Raw genomic sequence first — 24,757 nt, forward strand, 5'->3', positions numbered from 1 at the left:
TCCTTCCATATGACTTCTCATTGGTGCCAATTTGGTGTGGTATGAGAAATCATTTAAATACTGACTATGAAAACACTTGAAAACACACATTTTTATAGATTATTCTATAATAACTGCACTAGCTGATCACTCAGATTCAGTCAAATCATGCAAAATTGATTAGATGGAACTTTACAGTATAAACTGATAATGACCCAAAGCACAGTGCAAAAGCGAACAAAGAGGTTCTCAAGGAAAAGGAATTGGACATCCTTCAACGGCCAAGTCACTCACCTGATCTCAACCAATAGAGCATGCACTTCAGTTGCTAAAGACAAAACCAAAGAACTAGAGATGGACAAAGCAAAAGCCAAGTGATTGCAGTAAAGGCCTAGCAAAGCATCTCAAAGGAGAAAATGCATCATTTGGGGTTCTAGATGTCAGGCAGTAACTGAATGCAAAGTAGTGAAAACCTCCTAATATTTAAAATTGTTAGTTTGTTCAGTTAATTTTGAAAATGAGGCATTGTATAAAAATGGCTATAATTGCTGAACAGTTAAGGCAATACGTTTAGTAAACCTCTTGATTTAAAACTGAGAGTCTGCACTTCAATCACACCTTGATTGACTGATTTAAAATCCACTGTGACAGTTCACAGAAGAAAAGATATACAATCTGTGTCATTTTATATTATTATATGGATATATTACAATATTTTGTAGTAGTCTACATGTGATACATCCATCTATTTATTTAAACTAAAAGTATCTTGAAAGTTTTCTGCCACCTGTCTCTCATATTTCTTTCACTCTCTTAAAATATCATAAAAATATGACTGTTTCTTTTTAATTCCCCCCCCCGACCATGCCACTTTTTGTCTTACCATGCCAGCCCATGGAGTATGGAAAAGAGACTTCGAACAGATTGTCATATTTGGTCAGTAGTCGCTTCATAATGGCAGCCAGACCTGACAAACAGTAACACAGACATAGATATAATGACTAAAGGCAAATAGTGTGGGAAATAGGGAGCATGAACACATTTACATATACTTATATACCTGTGCGCATAGTTAAAAATTAACTACATGAGGAAGGGAAGCTGAAGCAAGGGTGTAAGAGTGAAAAAAAAAACTTTAAATGTGAAATGAGAAACAAATGCAAGCAAAAAAGCTTTGAACTGAAAAATTTAAAAATAAAAAAATCAGTATTTTGGAGGGAAACTGGAATATAAAAGAAAAAAGTCCAGAATTATTAGTATACAAACAATTACACACACACACACACACACACACACACACACACACACACACACACACACGACAGATAAATAAAAAAATATTCAAAGTAATCTGTCACAATTAATCAGTAGTTTCACTTCTAATATCTAAAATATGATCTCTTCTTTAATTTTATCTTTATCTATCTTTATCTTTGAGAGCTAAAATATTTGTAACACACAGTTCAAAAACATTCTGTCATTGGCTTACAGTGGGGCAAAAAAGTATTTAGTCAGCCACCGATTGTGCAAGTTCCCCCACTTAAAATGATGACAGAGGTCAGTAATTTGCACCAGAGGTACACTTCAACTGTGAGAGACAGAATGTGAAAAAAAAAAAAATCCATGAATCCACATGGTAGGATTTGTAAAGAATTTATTCGTAAATCAGGGTGGAAAATAAGTATTTGGTCAATAACAAAAATACAACTCAATACTTTGTAACATAACCTTTGTTGGCAATAACAGAGGTCAAACGTTTACTATAGGTCTTTACCAGGTTTGCACACACAGTAGCTGGTATTTTGGCCCATTCCTCCATGCAGATCTTCTCGAGAGCAGTGATGTTTTGGGGCTGTCGCCGAGCAACACGGACTTTCAACTCCCGCCACAGATTTTCTATGGGGTTGAGGTCTGGAGACTGGCTAGGCCACTCCAGGACTTTCAAATGCTTCTTACGGAGCCACTCCTTTGTTGCCCGGGCGGTGTGTTTTGGATCATTGTCATGTTGGGAGACCCAGCCTGGTTTCATCTTCAAAGTTCTCACTGATGGAAGGAGGTTTTGGCTCAAAATCTCACGATACATGGCCCCATTCATTCTGTCCTTAACACGGATCAGTCGTCCTGTCCCCTTGGCAGAAAAACAGCCCCATAGCATGATGTTTCCACCCCCATGCTTCACAGTAGGTATGGTGTTCTTGGGATGCAACTCAGTATTCTTCTTCCTCCAAACACGACGAGTTGAGTTTATACCAAAAAGTTCTACTTTGGTTTCATCTGACCACATGACATTCTCCCAATCCTCTGCTGTATCATCCATGTGCTCTCTGGCAAACTTCAGACGGGCCTGGACATGCACTGGCTTCAGCAGCGGAACACGTCTGGCACTGCGGGATTTGATTCCCTGCTGTTGTAGTGTGTTACTGATGGTGACCTTTGTTACTTTGGTCCCAGCTCTCTGCAGGTCATTCACCAGGTCCCCCCGTGTGGTTCTGGGATCTTTGCTCACCGTTCTCATGATCATTTTGACCCCACAGATCTTGCATGGAGCCCCAGATCGAGGGAGATTATCAGTGGTCTTGTATGTCTTCCATTTTCTGATGATTGCTCCCACAGTTGATTTTTTCACACCAAGCTGCTTGCCTATTGTAGATTCACTCTTCCCAGTCTGGTGCAGGTCTACAATACTTTTCCTGGTGTACTTCGAAACCTCTTTGGTCTTGGCCATGGCAGAGTTTGGAGTCTGACTGTTTGAGGCTGTGGACAGGTGTCTTTTATACAGATGATGAGTTCAAACAGGTGCCATTCATACAGGTAACGAGTGGGGGACAGAAAAGCTTCTTACAGAAGACGTTACAGGTCTGTGAGAGCCAGAGATTTTCCTTGTTTGAGGTGACCAAATACTTATTTTCCACCCTAATTTATGAATAAATTCTTTACAAATCCTACCATGTGAATTCATGGATTTTTTTTTCCACATTCTGTCTCTCACAGTTGAAGTGTACCTCTGGTGCAAATTACTGACCTCTGTCATCATTTTAAGTGGGGGAACTTGCACAATCGGTGGCTGACTAAATACTTTTTTGCCCCACTGTATATGTTGGAGAAAAGGTGATGTATTTGCAATTTTAATCAAGTATATAATGTCTATAATTTCTTTAACCTTAAATGCATGTAAACCACTAAACCATACTTTAACAGTGATTAATTATTTGGAATAGTGTTAACACGAAAACCGAAAGATAAAGTTAATCATTATTTTACAAAAAGAAATTGCAAAAACAAAACAATAACAAAAAATTAAGTAATCAGTTACAACAATTTCACATAGTGGAGGATTTGACAAATGTATTAAAAGGTAATACTCTTCTGTAGTTACATAGTACTTAAACAGCTTAGAAAACACTTTTTGAACTTAAAGTGTGTAAAAGGGTCTAAAATTATATACTTTTTCTACTTTGAAGATGATACATATCAGAAATCAAAGCTGCAGGTTCTTCACTCAATCACAGTTTCACCTCAGAGAACTCTAAATTGCCGTATCACTCTCTCAGTCACTAACTCTGTAAGTATCCTTACACACAGACAGTCTTAAAACACACACTTACCCTCTCTTTCCTCTGTTGTCAAGTCACTGATTCGGAGGACATGTCGTCTTGGTAACAACAATGTCTGATAGGGCCAAGTTGCCCAATATGGAACCACTGCCAGCCAATCAGAACTCTCCACCACAACACGTTCCTAAGAGGATACACATTAACATGTTTTAAAGTGTGCAAAGAAGCAGAATTATGTATTACATATCAATAATATAAAGCCTAAATTGCTGATACAAAGCTAAAGTGGCTTCCCAGATACTTCATGAGGTCATCACATTACCATTTTTACAAACCAAAATTACTTCTGCTGTGCAAAAGTCTTTAGCCTCCAAGGTTTTATTTAAATCTCAGTTCTAATAAGCCAGACTTTTTTTTATATTTTTAAAGTTGCCTTAGCAATAGTTTCTTCAGCCTTTCTGAATAACTTCCAAAGCTTTTCTTTGTACATTGGCTGATTTACATTCATTTTCACTCCAGTCCTTGTACCCGACCATTTTCATAGGAATGTGTGTTTATTTATTGAGACACCTAACACTAACCTATGAATCATTCAAGCATAAAAAAGACACCTGACTCAAGGGATGACTCAACAGTGTCCCGTGTACACCTAACAGAGAACAAAGCAAAGAAGCAACATTTAATTGTATCTTTAGGTATTTTTGGTCACGTGCTTTCCTTGAATTTATGAAAAAGCCAAAGATAACACTTTGACAGGCATAACATAGTATTTTCATATCAACAAGGTGATTCCCAAAGAGCTGTTATCAAAAAGCTTGGGATATCTCACCAGGATGTTAAGTGTGTCCTTAAGAATTTTGAGGAAATCAAACAAATAGACGACAAAAAAAGGAACAGGGCTACAAAATTGACCTACAACAGATAAACAGTATCTGAAAGTCATTTCCTTAAGAAATAGGAAAACGTGCAGCAAAGACCTGACACAGGACCTGAGAGGTGCATCTGACCCATCTACTGATACCTCATCGAAATGGTCTCATTGGAAGATTGGTTGTCAAGAAGCTATTTGTAAGCAAGAAAAACAAGGAGACAAAAATTGAGGTTTGCCAAATTACACAAGAACTGACAAGAAAGATCAGTGGCAACAGGTCTTATGGAGTGATAAATCCAAATTTGAAATTTGAGAAAGGTAAACAGTAAAAGTCTGCAGCTGACTGTAAAATACAATAGAGGCTCTGTCATGGTTTGGGGCTGCATTTCAGGCAATAGTCCTTCAAGAAGCTATGAAGACAGTTCATGCTATGTTGGATAATAAAAGGAGATCATACCAAATGTTGATTTTTCAAGCCCATTAAATTGTACAAACTTAGTTTTTGCCTTGTATTGTGCATCTCCATTTGTTTCATGTTTTGCGCCGCACCCATTTCCCATTTTCCTAACAAAAAAAAACTTTCCACATTATTGTATACTGTAATTATACCTTTTATGGTATGTGTCATACAGATACTGTATACCTGTATAGGGTTTTGCTGTCTTATATTATGCAAACAGAAAAAAAAGAGAAAAGAAAATTTCCATGATACATAAAGATATACCCGATGCTACACAGGAACATTCACACTTATGTTTGCTAAACTAAAATTACCCTACACATGTTGAAAGTAGTAATTTGATCCCTTTAGCTTATTACACTAGAAAAAGGAGCCATAAAATTAAAAAAAAAAAAAGAAAAGAGCATGCTGTAACAAAGTGGGTTCAAAATGGTAATATAATGAGTCAGTCAGGTTTGGCTGTTCGCAGCAAGTAGCCTAATTATCATAAATTGTTTATATGCAAAATGTGTCTGAAGCCAAGAATTAACAAGCTGATGAATGGGCACAAACAAGCCCTGACCTTGCTATTACAATCCATCAAAAATAGATAAGTGTGTGCACATGCTTGTGTGTGTGTTAAATCACTAGCATGAATCTGATGCAACTTGGCTAGTAATCCCAACAGAATACATGCAATCGTTTTTTCCTCTTTGCATTTTACTTCCAGGTTCTGTTTGTTTGCATGTATTTCCTAACAGAACTCACTGCTTATTGTTATCAAAGCACAGACCTGATAAATTAACACCTCAAAGGGTTCTTTAACCAAAGATATGAAGCCAAGATGCCTGTCTGTTGCTTAGTACTGCCAGGTGAAGAGTGAATTTATAAAAGCTGGAAATCTGAAATCTGATCTGTGAGTGTATTGAGACTGAAAAGAACTGTGGCAGAAAGCCAAAATCATCAGCTATACAACTGCACTTCTTGGTTTCCATCATCCATAGCACCTAATTGACACACTGCACACAGGCTTGTATGATGTGTGATTTCGCTTGCCTAAAAAGAACAAGTTGAATTCAAGTCAACGAGCAGAAACAATCCACGGATCACTGATAGAAGAAAGGATTTACCAGAGCCTAACTGCAAAAGTAAAGTTTGTGTTAAATTGATAATGCTGAATGGAGCACTCAGTGAATCACATCTCTCAAAATGGTACTAAAATGATTTTATAGTGTGCTGTGTATAATCATAAGGTTTGTAAGAGACAAGAATAAAATAATACACAGATCAACAACTTAACACAATGCATTGTCAAAGGAAATAAATACACATACCTTCTCTATACTGGCTTCTTGTAATTTTGAGATTGTTTTTAAATTTTACTTATCACTTTTAAAGCATGTTTTGATCTGGCTCCAGGCTACATAGCAGATGTGTTACCCCGATATCAGCCATCTTACAGCCTTAGATCCTCAAGTGCTGCCCTCCTGGTGTTTCCAAAGTCAAGGCTTAGAATATCCTTTTGAATAACCCACCTGAGTATATAAGTCTTGGAAAATCTGTGACTTGTCTCAAATTAATTCCAAAAAACACATTTTCATAAACTTGCTTTTATGTGATGTTTGCGCTCTCTTTCTTGTTCTTTATTTTGTTGTTATTTGTGTATCTTTTTTGACTGTCTTGTGTATTTTGTATGCAGTGTTTTTCTGTCTCTTAACCTCAGTTTAATTTTACAGTTTTATTTCTGGCCATAACCTCTGGCTTTCTTTTCAAATTTCTACTTGTACTTGCCTCTGAAAGCACTGTGCAAATTCTGTTTTTGAAAGGTGCTTTAATTATTCAGTGTACACCTAGTTTGCCTGATTTTTGATTTCCTTCACTCTTTTTATTTGCAACCATTTGCACATCAGAAATCATAACTTATCAGAATCTAGCAACATACCTACAATCCAACCTGAGCAAAGGGAGTTAGACTAACAGAAAACAATTAACAATAGTTCAAAGGTTTAAATACTGAACATGTTTCTACCAGCATGTTGTTCACCCTTGTTGCACCTTCTGTGCGGTGATTGCCGAATTTTGGACCCTGGATTTCCTCCAGGTATTCAAGACATCCCCCACACCAGCAGAAAATAATGTATTGTGACTCATTCTGTCATTTCCCATCACTGTGTTTCTAACCCCAGAACTAGAGTTGTTGTGCAATACTACTATAAACCTAATTATCAGTAATCACACTTCTAGCCAGATAAGAGTCGGAGCTATAATTCTTCCACAGGTTTGAACAAGCTTGCCCAGAAAGGCATTAGTGCATAATTAATGGATCTACAGGGAATAATGTGCTGTTAAATAACTGTGGGGGGAAAACACAAAGTAATCTAACAGAATCACAAAATGTTCAGTTCTCCTAATCAAGTGAATTTGCTGTATAGAATTCTACTTAGTGCGTGGAGTAATACCACAGAGACCATGGCTTCTGTTTCACCACATACGCTTTATTTATTTATCTTTTAAAAGGGATGATGTAGCGCAACACTGTAAAGAAAACTGTATAATATTTTAATGCAAATTATTTAATCAAATCACCATGACTCACATTTTATGCTTTTAACCATAAAAATTTTTTTAACCTAAAAGCACTTACGCTACATATATCTACATAGTTTCTTCTATTTTTGTTCTATTAACACTCAGTTTTTTTATTCTTTATCCTCAAGCCTACTCAAGTTCTTTTGTCTTCAGTACTTTCAACAGAATTACAGAGAAACACAATGAAGATGGAAAACTGAGAGCCAGAATGGTGAGGAAAGATTGAAGAGGAGGTGCTATTAAATGACAGAGAGGAAGCGAAGGGTGGCGTAAAACAGACACTTCACGGACAGCAAATCCCAAGGAGTTTTATTCAATTAGCTTAGAAAGTTTTTGTTTCAAAGTCAAGAGTGTCACCTGGGAGCCGAAGACCAATTCAGAGTCCTCTAAACACGGCAGTGTGCCAATTTAAGGTCCTAACCACGAGGTCAGAGAGACAGGAGCAAGGAGCCAGCGAGAGGGAGAGAAGGAGAGAGACGTTAGAAGACGACAAGGCTTTTTTGCACACACACACTTCTACTTTCACACTGATTTTATAAAGGTCAGTCCCCATGAGTACCTGTCTAGGAGATTCAAGTGTCTACTCTGCTCTTCTCAAAGCCTTAATGCTATCCTCTCTATCTCCCTCACACACAGACACACACTCCCAGTAGAACAGGTCAGCTCATTCCCTGAATGAATCAGAGGCTGTCTGATTTTTTCTTTTTTCCTCTCACCTGCACGTCTTTCTCTCTTTGTGACTTTGCATCTCTGTTTGTGCCTTCACTCCTCTCTCTCTATCTCCACTCGACTCCTGCAAGCTTCTTTTGTTCTTTCTGTCTCTCGTTCCATCTACTTGCTTCTCTGCCTTCGTCTTACTTTACTCCTTGCAGTTAATCTGAAACGCTCTTCACCCATTCTTAAACTTGAAATACTTTTTTGGCATAAAAAAAAAAAAAACAACTACAAAAAAACCAAAAACGCTTTCAATTCAAGAGTAGGCTACAAGTAGAAAAATATCACTGTCTAGTTGTATGTGACTTTCAGCTGCATTTTTAATATCTAATCAAAATAATAATGACCACAATTTACGGTAAATGAGCAGGAAAATGAACAGTTTACAAACCAAAAGTGAAACTTTAGCAACTAACAGAAAAGAAGTTAAGGGTCTTTTTATATTTAAAAGGCTTATTTGAGTCTATGCGTGCATGTATGTGTGTGTTCATAAATGTTAACTGATGAATCATCCTAACTAAAAAGTAAAATAAAAAAGTTCAACATTATGGATAAAAAATGATTTCCTTTCTTGCAAATATTTATATAAAATGATTGGTATCAGTCTTTCAAGGCCTTTACATTAAGTATGCAGGTGGTGCTCATCAGTCTGACTTTGCCCAAACACTGCTTTTTAAAAGGAAGAGCTACTCTGGCTACTCTCTGGTAAAAAAAAAAAAACAAAAAAAACAAAAACAAAAACTAACTACCATGATCATCACTATTTAATAATGTTGTATATTTATTGTTGTGCGCTTCCCCTCTTTAATATATAGAAAAAAGTGAAGTCAAGGCAATTAACTGTCATGGTGTGTAGGTTATACATAGTGTGAGAAATGTGATGAAGAGGGCCCAAGATCCTTACACAGGATGCAGGCAGGAATTAACCAAAGAAAGACATTTATTTAGAAAGTCCTGATTTTCTGTCTTCTTTCTCAGAATTATGAAAAAAGTCAGAATTCTGACTTTATTGTCTGTAGGTTTTAATATCAGGTTTAATGTAGACATGAAAATGTAGTCATTCTTGTCATCTTGGTAGAAAATATAGTTTGTGATATTAGTAATGTGATATCATTACTTTAATTGGGAATAGTTGCCCCAGTAAATTTACATCAAACTACAAGAACATCTTACAGGTGGAAGTCTAAAACTGAAGGCACAGCTAGGTAATATCATTACAACAAGATCAACTGGTAGCATACTGTATTTTCCGCACTATAAGGCGCACTTAAAATCCCTTAATTTTGTCAAAAATCAACAGTGCGCCTTATAATCCGGTGTGCCTTATGTATGAATTCTGGTTGTGCTTACTGACCTCGAACCGATTTTATGTGGTACACGGCGCTCAAAAATCTGTCAAGAAATGTTTTAGTATGACTTTGGTAAGCTACGAAGCTGCACCGCTTAATGGATTGTCAGAGCATTACGGCTACCGTAGTCAGGAGCCTCGTGGAGTAATCTGGGTCCAAAACTCCGTCAACTTCAGGTCCCAAAGTCAAACGAACACTGCGGCATCACTCAGAGTTAAAAACTGTCTAAATTCTTTCATCTTTAATAAAATGATCAGCGTTGCTCCTTTACCAGGTGTAACAACTAAATTTAACATCCAGGCATCCATGAAAACAGAATTTATTAAATTTAACGGAATTAAGTTAGCAGGAAGTTAGCTCACTAGTTTCTACCTAAACATTATATAGCATGTTCTGACTGAGAGATTTCTGAAAAAATTAAAACGTACAGCTCAGCTATCACTTCCAACATAAATGTAGAAAGGAAAGTAAACAGCAGTGACGTTTGTAGGGTTACTGAAGTTCGGCTAGCTGGTATATAATGATGTGCTACGTGATTGCTAGCGACACAGCTATGTTAGCATAACATAAACAGTGAAGCTGGAGGACGAACGCTAACTTTTTTCCACTCGATAAAAGTTCCCAATGCTGTAAACAGACCAAACTTCAGTCAGGAGAATTGAGATAATTAATCCACAATACAAGGTTAGTCATTAATATACTGCAACAACACAGGAATGGAGGAGCTGCGAGAGAATTCAACATTGATTAATCAATGGTACGGAAGTGGAGGAAGCAAGAAGAATGAGTTGAGTAAAATTTGATCTGATTTTTTTTTTTTCGTTTAATGCGCCTTATAATCCGGTGTGCCTTATGGTCCAAAAAATACGGTATTTGGGTAGCTTATGGGTGGATAAACAAAAGTGAAGCAGGTTTACAAAAAAAGGGTTTTAGCTGTGAATATAACCTGAGGTTAAGTATATTAAAAGTGGCATAAGTAAGCCAGTTCTCCATGGTTTCAGACAGAGATGTAAAAATTCACTCCCAATTCGTTCTGGGTTTCTGCTAAGTGTATGCTCACTAATAAGACATTTGCCAACCTGCTAAATGTACTCAGTGCTGTCTTCAGTGGTTACTGCTGCTGATGCTGTACACATGACTGAAAGATCACTCAAATACACCCACACTGAGTTTTCCTGTTCTTCTGGCAGGTTGAAGATTGATGCTGCAGCATTATGTTAATGAGCATCTCTGCTGTCCAATCACACGCTTCACTGACCAAGAGACAGGCAGATGATGTGGATGGGAAATCAAAAGAGAATGGTGAGGTATAAGTAAGAGAGAGGAAAAGAGCAGCATGGCAGAAAAGTGTAGTAAAGTAGACAGATAAAGAGAGCAGTCATGGTGAGAAAAACACTACGGCAGAGGAATTTCCATCAACATTATATCAAAAAAATAACTGAAGTAATATATTAAGAAAATCATTTGATTAAACAGGCCTTCGGAATCATGTATTATGGTTTGAGTTGCATATTTGACCTGGGAGACCACATCTCTTGTACGTCTCCTTGTGGAGCACACATTAGACATCAATTTCTGGATAATACACTGGATACACTTTCCATAATTCATGACTTTAGAAATTTTGAATCTGATAATAACCTGACCTCACAGGAAGAGTAAAATACAAGCTTTGGGAACACTTTATAATAGCTACTGTTATTAAATAGGAACTTGACAGGTAATTAAACTTCTCTTAAAAGATAATTACAAAATTACACAATGGAATGAGTTCGGTTTATGCACCAAAACTACAGTGTAGGATTTAACAAACCATGCTTAAAATCTACTCATCCACAACCTTAAAACTGGACAATGGAAAATTTTGCTTAAAGGGTGCATACTGTATTAAAATGGGGTCCTGCCATGGCACAGATACCACAGTACACCTTCATCCATCTCTGTGTCCAACAGTTTTAGACACACGGCAAAAGAAAGTCTTGCTGTTATAATTCCATATACAATAAATAATATAATTATTTTAAATTACCCAAATGTAATTATTGAATAAACAACTGATGGCGTAACTAATCATTCAGAAACATTATTAATTATCATTAATTAATTATTATATATTTTGTTTGTTTATTTTGTGAATTAAAATGTATTAAATTACAGATTACAAATTACTATTTCAAAAATGTTCACGTGTTTTAAAGGTTACCAAAACAATGTGTTTATGTGTGAGCCGTACCTTTTTCTCAGCCTCCCGTTTGGCATATTGCAGCAGCATTGGCTCTCCGTGTTTCTCATAGTATGCTCTCTGACAGCGGTCTGACAGGGCCGGCTCATTAGGAAGAAAGTTGCTGGCCCACACCTATATGAAAGCAGAACGCTGATTATGATCATGATGATGATGATGGAGATGACAGATGGAAAAACATAGAATATAGAATAACTTAATATATGTGTGTGTGTGTGTGTGTGTGTGTGTGTGTGTGCGCGCGCGCATGCGGTTACACTACAGTGTGTTTAGATAATCAAAGGGTTATTAAGTGAATCTACCCACTTTTTCCCCACTGCCCTGATTCCAAATGACCACATTACATTTGCTATTTAATAGGGTGATTTATCAATATCACTCAATCAATAAATGTTTTACAGATGCAGAATTCAAGCTTTCAAAACACTTTCTTTTCTTTCAGGCTTCTCATATTGATAAATGGGTTTTCCCCTGCAGCCACAGGCTTTCATTTATTTCAATACAAAGTAAAAATCAGTTCCCATACACTAAAACTTAATTAAGACAGGTACTTTATCAATGTGAAAAGCACTGACTGGCCCTGAGAATGTATTTTCTCGATGTGCTCCCCAGTCAGAACCTTTTGTGAACCCGGTTTGGTTCACAAAAATAGATTTGGACTATTGTGACACCCTTCTCTCTGCCTCCAATAAAGTTCTTGTCTATTCTTAATGAAATCTGGCCGACACCTGGGTCTTCATCTGAGGCACTCAGTGGGTCTAGAAAGTTTCTGTTGGAAAAGAATTACTTGCAAGTCATAAGATCCTATTGCACATGGGCTCAAAATTATCTACTGCAGTTGAAACAGTTGTTACACATTAGAAATCTGCTGTTCTGCTACTGTCTAAGCTCATCACACGCAACTAATCAAATGGACCAAGGCTGTGTTTCAAATATGGTGCCAAATGCTTATAATTATAATCTATTGACATTTGTTGGGCTTTTTGCTTAATTTGTCGACAACTACCAATCAAGAATTGGAGCTCTAAGGTTTAAGACGTATGTGAATAAACTCTCTAGTGAGTAAGGAAGTAAATAAGAAAGTGAATTATAAGGAAACATAGTGAAAATACTCCAGGAAAATAATTTAAAGTTAGCAAAAATGACAAATCTCTGTCATTGCGACACCTGCATTTTTTTTTTGTCTACTCTACTGTGCTTGGGATCACTGCCCTGTTACATTACCCAGTTTTGGGCAAGCCTTAGCTCTCAGACAGCCTCACATTTGACTCATGAATATTTTGGAATACAGAAGAGTTTGTGGTCAACTCAATGACTGAAAAATCTAAAGTTTTGTGGTTTGTACAAATGCAACTTTGCAAATCTAAGATGTGCTGTCATGTTATTTTAAGAACAAGCATGGCTTGTTTGTCTTCCAAACAAGCCATGCTTGCTTGGTACTTTTCTATTTGTGCCCTTGGGAATTTTAATATTTAACATGCTAACTGAAGCCTGTAGATGAGTTTGAAATGTAGCTTTTAATTTTTCACTGGGCACTGCACAGTCTGACATCTGACATCCATTCCTGGGAAAATTGAGGCATTGTTTTAATGTTCCAGACCAGCCAAACCCAATACTGGTTCTCCCAGAGGTGTCTTCCTATTCAAAGGGAGTTTTCCTTTCCAATGTTTCCAAGTGCTTGCTCATAGAGGATCATTTGATTGTTGGGGTTTCTTTCTATTTTTGTGGGGTGTTTAGCTTGCAATACAAAGCACAATGAGCTGACTGTTATTGTGATTTGGTGCTACATAAATAATACTGAATATAATAATTTAATTTTATAGACATGATCATACTTGCTGATGATCAATTAATCAAGAGTATTTGATTATCTGTACTTGGAGGCTGATAACCCTGTTAATTCCTATGGAAGCAGTAAGGGTGTACTTGCAGTAAGGTTTCACAGTCCTGTGAAACCTTTTTTTTTTTGCTTTGTACACACAAAATTAAATTCTTGTGATAATTGCACCTGGCAAGAAAAATAAAATAAAACAACTGTCTTGATCGTTAACAGAGACAAACAAATTGTTCAAACTTTGCTCTCATCAACCACCAACTGGCATTCCCCACCAGGCTATGTTTACTCTAAATGAAACAATGGTATTATCTCTGATTGAGAAAGTGAGCATCCCTGGAGAAAATGATGCTGCAACATATTCATGCAAATTTATGAAACAAAAGTATTTTTTTGGTTTCACACTATAGTTCAGCTGCATTCTGGGAAGCTTTATATGGATAATAGTGAGCATCAGACCAGACATTTGCATTACCCATGCAAAATATAGGATTTTAATGGCTGTAAAAGCAGTGCCAAATAACTCAACTTGACAGTGCACGTTAAATGATTGCCTAAGGCAACTGTTACTGAGGTTTTGAATGAGGCACTGTATTTAATTTGGGGTTTGTTAAGAACATCACTGCCTCCCTACATATACTTGTGCTCATTAGTGTGGATGCAGAGTAGACAATGCATTGTATATTCATCCTCTAAAGACTGAAAACTTCACCAGAATATTGATTAGGTATGTGGCTGCTTTGTGTGCATACGTCTGTTCTTTTAAGGTATTTCTTTCTACTACGGTGATCTTGCTTTCTAGTGGGATGTCTTTTTTAATATTTGTCAATTTTATTGGAATCTTTTAGGTCTTCCATAGTGTTCTGAAATCGAAAATAGCATATTTGTGTCAGGCATCAGGAGTAGATTTTCCAGTTAAATCATTCCACTATATGATGAACAGAGTAATAACCGGAGGCATCCTCTGATACTTTAAATCAAAATCAATTCAAATTCAAATTTTATTTGTCACGTACACAGTCATACACAGTACGATATGTAGTGAAATGCTTGGACAACTGCTCGTGACCTAAAGAAAACAAAAAAGGAAAAGGCTATGAATAAGATAGGAAATAAATATGAAAAATTAAACTAGGAAGGAATAAAATATAAATTAAGGTTAAAAATGAAATAACTGTACAACACAAATTAGAATGAAGGGTAAATTTAACTGGGAGAATAAGATAAAATATATAAATTAAAGTTGAAAATAAAATAACTGTACAACAAAATACACAATATAGAACTATATAAGAATGTATGAAGAAATATAAATAAATATATACAAAATAACAGCAGCGTGATTTAAACACCACCGCTTTACACTGTGTTGGAGATTCCTTTCTGATTTCAGACTTTTTTTCTTTTTTTACCCATAATGTAGTGCAGGGATAACACAGTGACAGATTTGAACCTGTCAACCTTTCCTGCTTTGAATACAGAAATTTTAGGTGGAAATGCAAAATGGTTCCTACTGAGTGCAGGCTGGAGCTTTCATGTTCTCACGGTGCCTACGTGGCTTCTCTCTGAGTATTCCAGCTTCCTCCCACAGTTCAAAGACATGCATGTTAGGTTAACTGGTGATTTAATTAACTGTAGGGATGAATGTGAGCACAAATGCTTGTCTGTCTCTCTGTGTTAGACCTGCAACAGACTGGATAGGATCCTGGGATAGGCTCCATAGCCCTCACAACTCTGAATTGGGTATGTGGAAGGAAATAGATGGATGATAATCAAGATTTTCTTCTTCCCTTTCAGTCAGTTCTGCTGACCTTGCCCAATAGTTGTCATATTAACATGGGTTTGGATTTATGAATAATACTTAGCATGTAATAAAACAAATGCAATAAAGTAATACTTTTAAGCAGCTGGAAGTTATTAATGTTTCCTGGCATGTTGCCTCAAGCTGCAATAAGACCCTTTCCACAATCACTGCTGTAGAAACTAGATTTATGTTCATATTAATGGCTTTTGGCTAAAGGCTGCACCATGCTTTTTCAAGCATGACCATGGGAAGGCAGAAAGAAACAGACTTTGTTGTGTTTTTATTAAATGTGCACATGCTGTTTATCTTCATACTTCCCGGTACGTGTAGATACATACATGCCTGCCAACATCTGCAGTTTTGGGTCTATTTGTACACCTGTGTTTTGTGTACATTAATTAATGGCCAACAGGAGACTGCTAATTCTCAAAGAGAGAAAATTAAAGAGAACACAGACAAGAAAAACAAAGAATGTAATTACTCTGGCAAGATAAAACTTCTGAAAAAAAAGGTATTATCTTTTACTGCAAATAACAACATCATCATGGCTTTTACTTCAGCTTCCAAGTATAACATCTGAAATAAAATATATACTCTGGAAATAAATATTAACTCAATGAATATCTGGTCCTCACGGTCAATTCGTAGCACTTTGCAAAATTAATTTTCTATATTCTTTGGACTGCTTACATAAAAAAAATTATATCACTATTCCAGAGGCATATGTTTTCCTTCCTCCACTTACATAAAAATACATAAAGCTCTTTTCCTTTGAGACCAAAGTTATCAGAAGCAATGCTGCCTCCAGAACATGATTAACATTTTCTGTTGATTATTCTTCAAAGTCTTAGATCTACCCTTCGTATGTGTTGGCCTGGAGGGGTTGCCTGGCTGTACACATAGACGAACACACGTTTAAACCACTCTTTTCTTGGACTTTGATGTCTAAAGCAAGGGAAATCTAGTCTGCAGGAAAATCCTAAATAAATAAATAATAAACATTTTCAAAAAGCCCCACCAAAGACTGGATCCAGGTTTGATTCTTGATCTTTATAACAGACATGAAAAACTAAATACATATGTGTCCTTTTTATCTATTTACAGTAATGGAAGTGTATTATAGAAATTTGGTGTATAGAAAGTATACGTATCTTCAACAAACTTGGATTATTTCTATTACAACCCTGTTATTTTGAGGTTGCGTACTGCCATCTGTTGGTCATTTCTATATTTCAGAAAATAGCAGCTGATTCAGATTCTATTATGGTTTTGCTTCTATCTGTGTAGTGATGATCATATTATTGATTTTATATATTATTTTTCATTGATTGCCAAAAGGGAAGAAACTAATCAACTAAGCCAATAGAAATCCTTTTAATAAAGCTTAAGAGTTAAGAGGGTGACATCAGCTTTGTTTTCAACACATTATTTTAACTATGCTTTTAAAAAAACATAGGAAAATCAACCCAGCGGTGTTTATCAGAGCTAAAACATCTCTATGATTTTGTCTCTGTTGTTTGCTCAACATCACACAGTAAGGTGACAGTTTGACAGGAAATGCCTCCCTATTTCAAGTTTTAGTTCTGCCTTATTAAAAGGCAGGAAAATATGAGCACAAGAAAATAGCAAAGCTGTAAGGTGTGATTTGTCTTTAGAAAAAGTAATAAAGGAAGAAATGACCGACACACAAATACAGAATTGTTGATAATTTCTGGATGAAAAGTCAATTAACAGCTTCTGTGCTGAGGCTTGTCTGGCTCAAAAACTTTTATATGAAAGCTTTGCTGTTGGGGTTTTTTTTTTTAAATCACTTCTCATCTTCATTGTCATAAACTGGTCGCTCAGATGTGCAAATTGGACCAACGAGACAGATTTGTATTGCAAATGTGTGATAAGAGAATTTAAGGTTTTGATGCTGCAACATGAAAGTAGCTGGAATGAGTGTATGTATATATTCTTGCACTTATTCTCACTGTGAGGACATTTCATTTATCAATGAAGATGAAAAGTTTGTGGGAAATTAGATCCAGCATTGTTTTAATTGCCCTTTCTCACATGTCGCACACAAGAGGAGATTACTACTGAAATGTGAGGTCGCTGCCAACGCAGAGCATGCAGAAGGAAGGACAGACTATTCTCACATGGCCACAATCAGACATCACACAGACTTTCTGCTAGGAAGCTGGCAGGTTAAAGACAGTTTAATGGTCGATTCAACTCATTATGACATTTGCATTCTAACAAGCATCACCATGACTGCAGTGCATATGCCAAATCAGGTAATGTGTGCATCGCTTACCTGGCAGTGAGGATGTGGATTTGAACAACCCATCATAGCACCCTTATTCTCGAAGATCTAAAAACAACAGCAGCAACAACAACAACAACAACAACAAAGCAGCAGAAGTTAACACAGGATTTAGATAGCTGTTCTTATCTAAACAGCATGCATTTTCTGGGCTGGATTGGTTGACACCAAGTATGAGTATCTGAGTATTAGGTGTTATATGAATTTCTATATCTAAGGAATTATGACAAAATGCTGAACTGAAACAAAAGGTGTATTTTTAGTTGGGTCCAAATAAGTGTACATCCTACAAATGAACAAAAAAAAGCTTCCAAAAATATTATTTAATATTTGGCATGTGGCACATTTGAAGTTAGACATCTTGCCCATGTCCTGCTTTATTTGAAACAGCTGTTTGAATTTGTGAATTTGACCGGAGGCGTCATTAAAATTTTATGTGATCCAATAAAATACATATTAACGTGAAAAACTAGAGACGGCAGAAAATTGAAGGATTTGTGACAGGGTAAAAAGGTTAGCAGTTACAATTTTAGATGTATCCAGCCCTGGGAAAAATAAAATCAATAATGTGACTGTGTTTGTGTGTGTGTGCGTGTCAGAGAAAGTGAGAATATTGCATACCTGAACCCATGGGTAAATAGTGCCTAGTTCCTCAACAAGCTCCGCCCACTTGTCTATCACGTTTACAACCTCTTCTTTTTTCATGAGAGGGAGCGTGACGTCTGACCAGGGATGGAAACACATGACCTTACTGAGGAAGGCATTTAAAAATGAAAAAAAAAGAGAAAAAGAGGAAGGAAAGGTGGTTATTGGTGTTAAAAGACTGAAACAGAATCTAACACTTGCTGAATTAATTAACCAGGATCAGCTTCTCAAAATTAATTAACATTAATAACTTAACACTGCACTACCAAAAAGAAAAACAAAACAAAAACAAAAACAAGAAAACCTATTACGATGCCTATAATAACAGCAAATTTGAGTCTTCAGAAATTTTAGCCTGCACACCAGAGGGTAATGTCATAGTGGCTTAATCGATCTTCTATCCAGGCAACAGTCTACGCACTTACAGTAGCATTAAATGCAGATAAGACGGTGGAAATGTCACTAGTTTTTTATAGGGATTTGGGGTGATGTGTTCCTTTTGTTGTTAGAGGTTCATTTAAGACACATTACATTGTTGCTGTTGCTCTTCTTGTGAATAATAAGAATTGAATGATGTCATTGTTTTAGTATAAAACAGACCCTTGCTCTGTTTTTGAATTTCCTGGTTAATTAAAGAAAAGTGATAATCTGGGGGAAGGTAAAAGTCATTGCTATGCACTTCCCATAAACTGCCTGTCAAATACAGCTACATAGCCTTTACTTTTGATTTTCTGTTGACTCTCACATTGGCAGGGCCCTGGGGTTCAGTTGAAAAATTACTGCACATAAAAGCAAAGCTGACATTTTGCTCCTTTTAGATTTAGATGAATGTCACAAACAGACATTGAACTCAACCAGTAGTTGTAATCCATCTTGTTTTTAAGAGGTAATATTATAAAAAGTGAAGTCAAATAGTCAGTGGAAACAGAATGGAATTGGTCTATGAAAAACAGAGCCAAATAACTGAACACAGAGTAATGACCCTAAAAAATGTCTGCAGGAAAAAAGAGAATGGAAATAAATGCTGATGGATATGTGAGAAAGTGAAGGTGCCATTAATGAATTGTGTATTCTTCATGTTCACTATATAAGTTAAACTACCTCATCTGGCAATAAAGTCTAAAGTCTAGATTTAAACTACGGTTCTAAATAAATAAATAGATAAATAAATAAATATATATATATATATATATAAAAATGTGAATTCTATGACAGCTGTGAACAACTATTTGCGTTATTTTTAGAGAGTCTTCCTTTGTGCAACCAAACAAAACAACCTTTTTAAGCAACCAAAATAGCTGTCACAACTATAACATCGTATGTTACATTTAATGAGCCAGACTCCTAACGATAATAAAGGTTTATTCAGCTAAGAAAAAAAAAGAAAAAACAAAAAAAACAAAAAGCAGGTCGTGGGTGGGGGGTTGTTTAGGCATTTTAACCAACTTTTGTAAACAAACAGCACAAATTAAACATCTGACACAATGAAGCTGATAGAAAGCAAAAAGTCAGAGGATCACTGAAGATATCAGCACTTGCTATTTTATTTATATTTCCAACAGCAGTTTTTACTGTGCACCAGTTTGACCAGCTCATCAAACCATGTAGCGCAGCTAACACAACATCAAGCAACTGTGAGCTTTCTCTTTTAAAACAGTTTACTTTGGGCTCTGTTGTAAAATGTCAAAAATACTTTTTTTAATGCATGAGGTCCTGTGAAAAATTAAATACATCCGTATTGCTTCTATAGGAATTAAGGGGGTGAGTAACAGCTAGGTGCTGCTAATAAAACACGCTTGATTAATTGATCTTCCGCAAATGTAATCACCTCTGTAAAAGCAGATGTTTGGGCAGATTGCTGGCCTGAAGCATTCAGGTGTTTGTTAACACAATGCAATAATGTTCCCAGCAGTGGATGTTCCAGCAAGTTCACCCTAAGGTCAGACCGTGCAATGTTGAGACAAATTGCAAAAAAAAAACCTAAGGGGTACTTATCAGACTACTCTACATGTTAAATGTTCATTACAGCAGAATTACAAAAAGACTGAACAAGTCTGGCTTGTTAGAAAGGGTTGCTATGAGAAAGCCTCTTCTCTTTAAAAAATATAGCAGTATAGCAGGAATATATAGAAGTGTAAAAACCAACAATCAACACAACAACTGTCAAGCACGGTTTGCTTTCCAGCCACAGGACCCGGGTACATGGCAGTCACTGAGCTAACCTTGAACTCCTCTGTATATCAGAGCAATCTAGAGTCCAATCTGAGGGCATATGTCGGACATCTAAAGCTTGGGCGAAAAGGGGTCACATAACAGGACATTAGCAAATGAAAGACAAGACTCAAGGTGGTTGTAATGGTCCAGTCAAAGTAAAAACCCAAATGAAATGCTGTAGCATGACCTTAACAGAGCTGTGCTTAAACTAAATTGAGGGGTTTTTTGTTTTTGTTTTATTACTGTATACACAAGCTTTAAAGTAAATGAGTAATTAGATGGAAATTGTTGATTTCCAGAGACATTTTTTTCAAGAAATATAATCTTAAGTTACCTTAAATCTGACACAACAACAAAACCAGAACACCTAATTATCTCTTGAATCTTCCTTTTGCTTGAAGTTAAATTTAAGACAAAAAGACACCTGTACTGACAGCAAATTACACCATTAAATAACTATAATTATTGTAAGGTGTCAACTGACATTGCTTTTACTAAAAGTTTTAGCAAATTTCAAAGTCCTTCTTAGAAATATTCCTGGGCAGCTATACTTAGTTTTCCTAGAAAGGAAAACAAGACACTGTCAGATCTGTAAAATAAAGTGAGACCAATTTTTTGTCACCACAGTGCTGAGAGGGGTACTATGATAAAGTGTTAAAAACGTTCTTATTTCTTTTGTTGCACTACAGCTTTCTATTGCCTTCCGTGACCCAGATCCCCTAAATTACATTTCCAATTCTGCACTCCCCTCTAATTGGCACTGAACTTTGCTGCAGGGTACAAAGATCTACTTTATTTTTCATGTTTATTATTCTGTTAATATGGCCACAAAAGCATATACTGATCACAGATACACTAAAAGGAAAGCAGCAGCATGCTGGATGTGTGAACAAATATGAATACAACCTCACACTGCGAGCAAAATCACACACTCTCACCTAAAGTGAGACAGGGGAAGAAAAGTACCCTAAAATGTACTATATTTTTTAAGTCAGTCACTGCTGTTTCTGTGCTTCATCACATTGCGAGTGTGGTAAGCAACACCTGACGGCCTCTACATCTGCCAGCACATGGGATTTAGAAAAGAAAAAAAAAGAAGAGTCTTCAGTTTTCAACCAGCACAATATTTTTTGATTAAATCTATTATTCAGTAGTTATGCAACTCTGCTGTCAGACAGAATCAAGCAAGAATTCCCAGAGCACAGGATTGTTTGGGAATGTTACCTTCAGACTGAATATTATTTATGCAAAAATATCAAAAAACTCCAAAGCACTCTCTAGTCATATAAAATTTAAATCCCTTTATTCTTGTTAGATTTAACCTTCGAAGGCAAATAAAGTTTATAACAAAGTAGTAAAATGCATTTTTTAAGAAAAATTTTACTTTGTTCTTATAGACTTAATTTGCCTTTGAAGATGTATTTATATTATCTGTGTGGTCTTTTTTGTCTGATTTGAATTGACTTTGGTGAATTTTTGGTGATTTTGTTGATTTCTGGGCTCTTACATCTGTCCACTCTTATTGGTTGAGTTTTACTTGTGGAATTTTCCACTTTCACCTTGAAGTTTGCTACTAGTAAAACACCACTTAAAAATTTTCAACCACTCATTTTGTCTCTTATAAAGGCCTATATGCCACAACCTGTTGGAGTTTTAGGTTCATCTTTTAATATTTTACCCTGAAAGCGCTCCTTAAACCAATTTGACAATTATATATCTTTGATTCATAGCATAGCAAGAATCATGTGTGGCCAAGTACCCAGAGAGGGAAAAATGTAATCTGTGAATTTTTGAAATAGAAAATGCTGTGTATTGTATTATAGAAGTGTGCACTAACAAAGGATTTAGGTCTTTTTTAAGCTTCTCTGGAGATGTATAAATCCAGCAGCCAGTGTTTATTGAGCTGACTCCTGTTGTAAAACATTCTTCAGTTGAACTTTGTAGAATACAAGATACACCCAGGAATAGGCATTTTGAGCTACCGAAGGACATGTTATTTATCAGTGTGGATGGATTTAGGAAAATATCACTCATGCACCAAGGAGCTACAAACTAGAGTACTGATAAAACATCTCCATCTGCTGGTTGCACAAAATAACATCACTTTCTAATGTATGTACGGTGGCTTGGTGATTTTGTTTTGCTCAAGTTCAAGATGTCCTGAAAACAGGAAGCATGTAGTGCGTTGATGAACAAAATTAGCGTCATCTAATAGCTGATTATGATGAAGATGATGACAACAACGAATTAAGAGTTGCCTCAGCATGACTGCTCTGATTGCAGTCATCAGCTTAGATTTAATTAGTCATACATTTGAATGCATCATAATTTTGAAAAGGAACACTGATTAAGATGCATCGTGTCCTAGATTAAATTATAACTTACCAACTGCATATTAATTTATACTATGTATTATACATTTCATTATGAGCACTGCATTTCATACACATATAGATTGAGATATTAAGATTTGTTCTTACCAGACACCTCTTGCAGCTTTAGACTGAAATAATGGATCTTGGTCTGAACCTGAAGAACAAAACAACAATATATACTTTATCATATTTAAGTATTATAACCAAATAGCTAAAGAGCTACACGAAAGTCGAGTTTGCAAGAAAGAAAGAATTGCAGTTACTTGCTTAAATATTTTATTAAAAAGGTACTGCAGTTACTTCTCCTTTTCCTTACAGTATTTAGACTGCACTAGAACTCACCAGGGTCTGGAGCGTCAGGCTGAAGAGCGGGGAAGTCATTCTCAAACACAAAGGTACTGTCATAATCTGGATTCCCCTGGAGAAAAGCAGACAGTTGGAGAGATATTAGAAAACAGCAGACAAAAAACATTTTCTTTCAAAACCCAAGCAGAATGAGGAGTGAAGAAACCTCTTATTTGGAACTGCTGGCAATGTTACAGCGCAATTTAGCATTATGTATGATTGTTAATGTCTACAACATCAATAATAAATGGAGAGAAGAATAGATGAACTATCCACGACATTATCAATATGTTTTCCAATGGATGCCTTGTTTGTGGATTTACTACTTGTTGTGATCAGAACCAAAGAATGCTGTTCAATGCCTCTTCTCACCTTTCCATTTGCCCTTTTGTTCCCAGGACAAAGTGGGTTATTTGGGTCATATCTTGGTATGTGCTCCTCAGGTGGTCTTTCAACTTGACCTGCCCAAGGTCTCTTCATGCGGTGGGCGGACACAAGAACCCAGCTGTCCCTAAGAGGGTTGTAACGCAAGTGCTGGTGCTCTAAAGTTACACAAGACAAGTGATAAAATGTAACAAGACAATGTAATAACACACATACATTATTGAAACCACAGGCTTCAAACATAAGGCCCGGGGGCAAAAATTGGCCTGGCAAAGACTCCAATCTGGCCCCACTGGACAGTGGGGCTGATCAATTAATCGGATTTTAATCACGATTACGATCTGGGCTTTCAACGATCATTAAAAATGACTGAGCCGATTATTAGCCCCTCCCTCGTGCTTTACTCTCGCGCTGCTCCGTGTGGCAAATCGAGCGCACCTCTCTGCATTTCGAACACGTGTCACAACAATTAAGAGCAGCAGTCTCTATGGGCTCAAAATGTGGTCATAAATATTTTGTACTTGTAAATCGGTTTTGTACTTGTAAAAAAGATTTGTATGTGTAAAAAAGATTTGTGCGTGCGTAAAAAAGATTTGTATGTGTAAAAAAGATTTGTGTGTGGACTTAGCCCAAAAAAAACCCTGCAAGTTACAAGTACGAATTTTGACCCTATTTTTCTTCCTTTAAGCTGATTGGTCAATGTCATGTCAATCACAAATTAAACAATCCAATCAGAGAACAGATGGGTTTGGCTGTTGGAGGGGCACTTTTTTGAACTGCAGGTCCTTGAAGGGTAATCTCTATATAAATATCCGATAGCAGTTAGGTCCCCTTACTTTCAGCAGCTGTTGAAAGGATAATGTTGTGGTATGTCAGTGGTTAGAAATACATTATTACTTTAGGATTAGTTTAACACAACGTCAGGGCTGACCCGGGACCATTGCTGTGAGTCACAGTGCGCAGCATAAAAGTCCTTTCACATCGGACGCAGGATGTGCTGCTAATGCTAATTGCTAACTAAAAGCAAAGGATCCAGAATTTGTTGCTGGCTGCTGAGCTCTGTGGGTTTTTGCAGCAGCTCTACCTGTACTAGATGCACCTGCTCCTTGTC

The 24,757-nt window shown here is 36.5% G+C and overlaps 1 protein-coding gene across 1 annotated transcript in view; it reads right to left on the reverse strand.

Annotated features, from left to right (window-relative positions):
- The window catches only part of galt (galactose-1-phosphate uridylyltransferase), a 36,723-nt gene that overhangs the window by 8,422 nt on the left and 3,544 nt on the right, over window positions 1-24,757 (reverse strand). Inside the window, exons 2-9 of the mRNA XM_004538373.5 lie at window positions 23,635-23,804; window positions 23,260-23,335; window positions 23,023-23,071; window positions 18,305-18,434; window positions 17,675-17,731; window positions 11,729-11,851; window positions 3,585-3,717; window positions 863-946 (exon numbers count right to left, since the gene is read on the reverse strand). Coding sequence (XP_004538430.1) covers window positions 863-946; window positions 3,585-3,717; window positions 11,729-11,851; window positions 17,675-17,731; window positions 18,305-18,434; window positions 23,023-23,071; window positions 23,260-23,335; window positions 23,635-23,804 — 822 coding nt within the window. The remainder of the gene's footprint in view (window positions 1-862; window positions 947-3,584; window positions 3,718-11,728; window positions 11,852-17,674; window positions 17,732-18,304; window positions 18,435-23,022; window positions 23,072-23,259; window positions 23,336-23,634; window positions 23,805-24,757) is intronic.

Source organism: Maylandia zebra, linkage group LG7 (genome assembly GCF_041146795.1).
Source record: "Maylandia zebra isolate NMK-2024a linkage group LG7, Mzebra_GT3a, whole genome shotgun sequence".
Classification (NCBI taxonomy): Eukaryota; Metazoa; Chordata; class Actinopteri; order Cichliformes; family Cichlidae; genus Maylandia; species Maylandia zebra.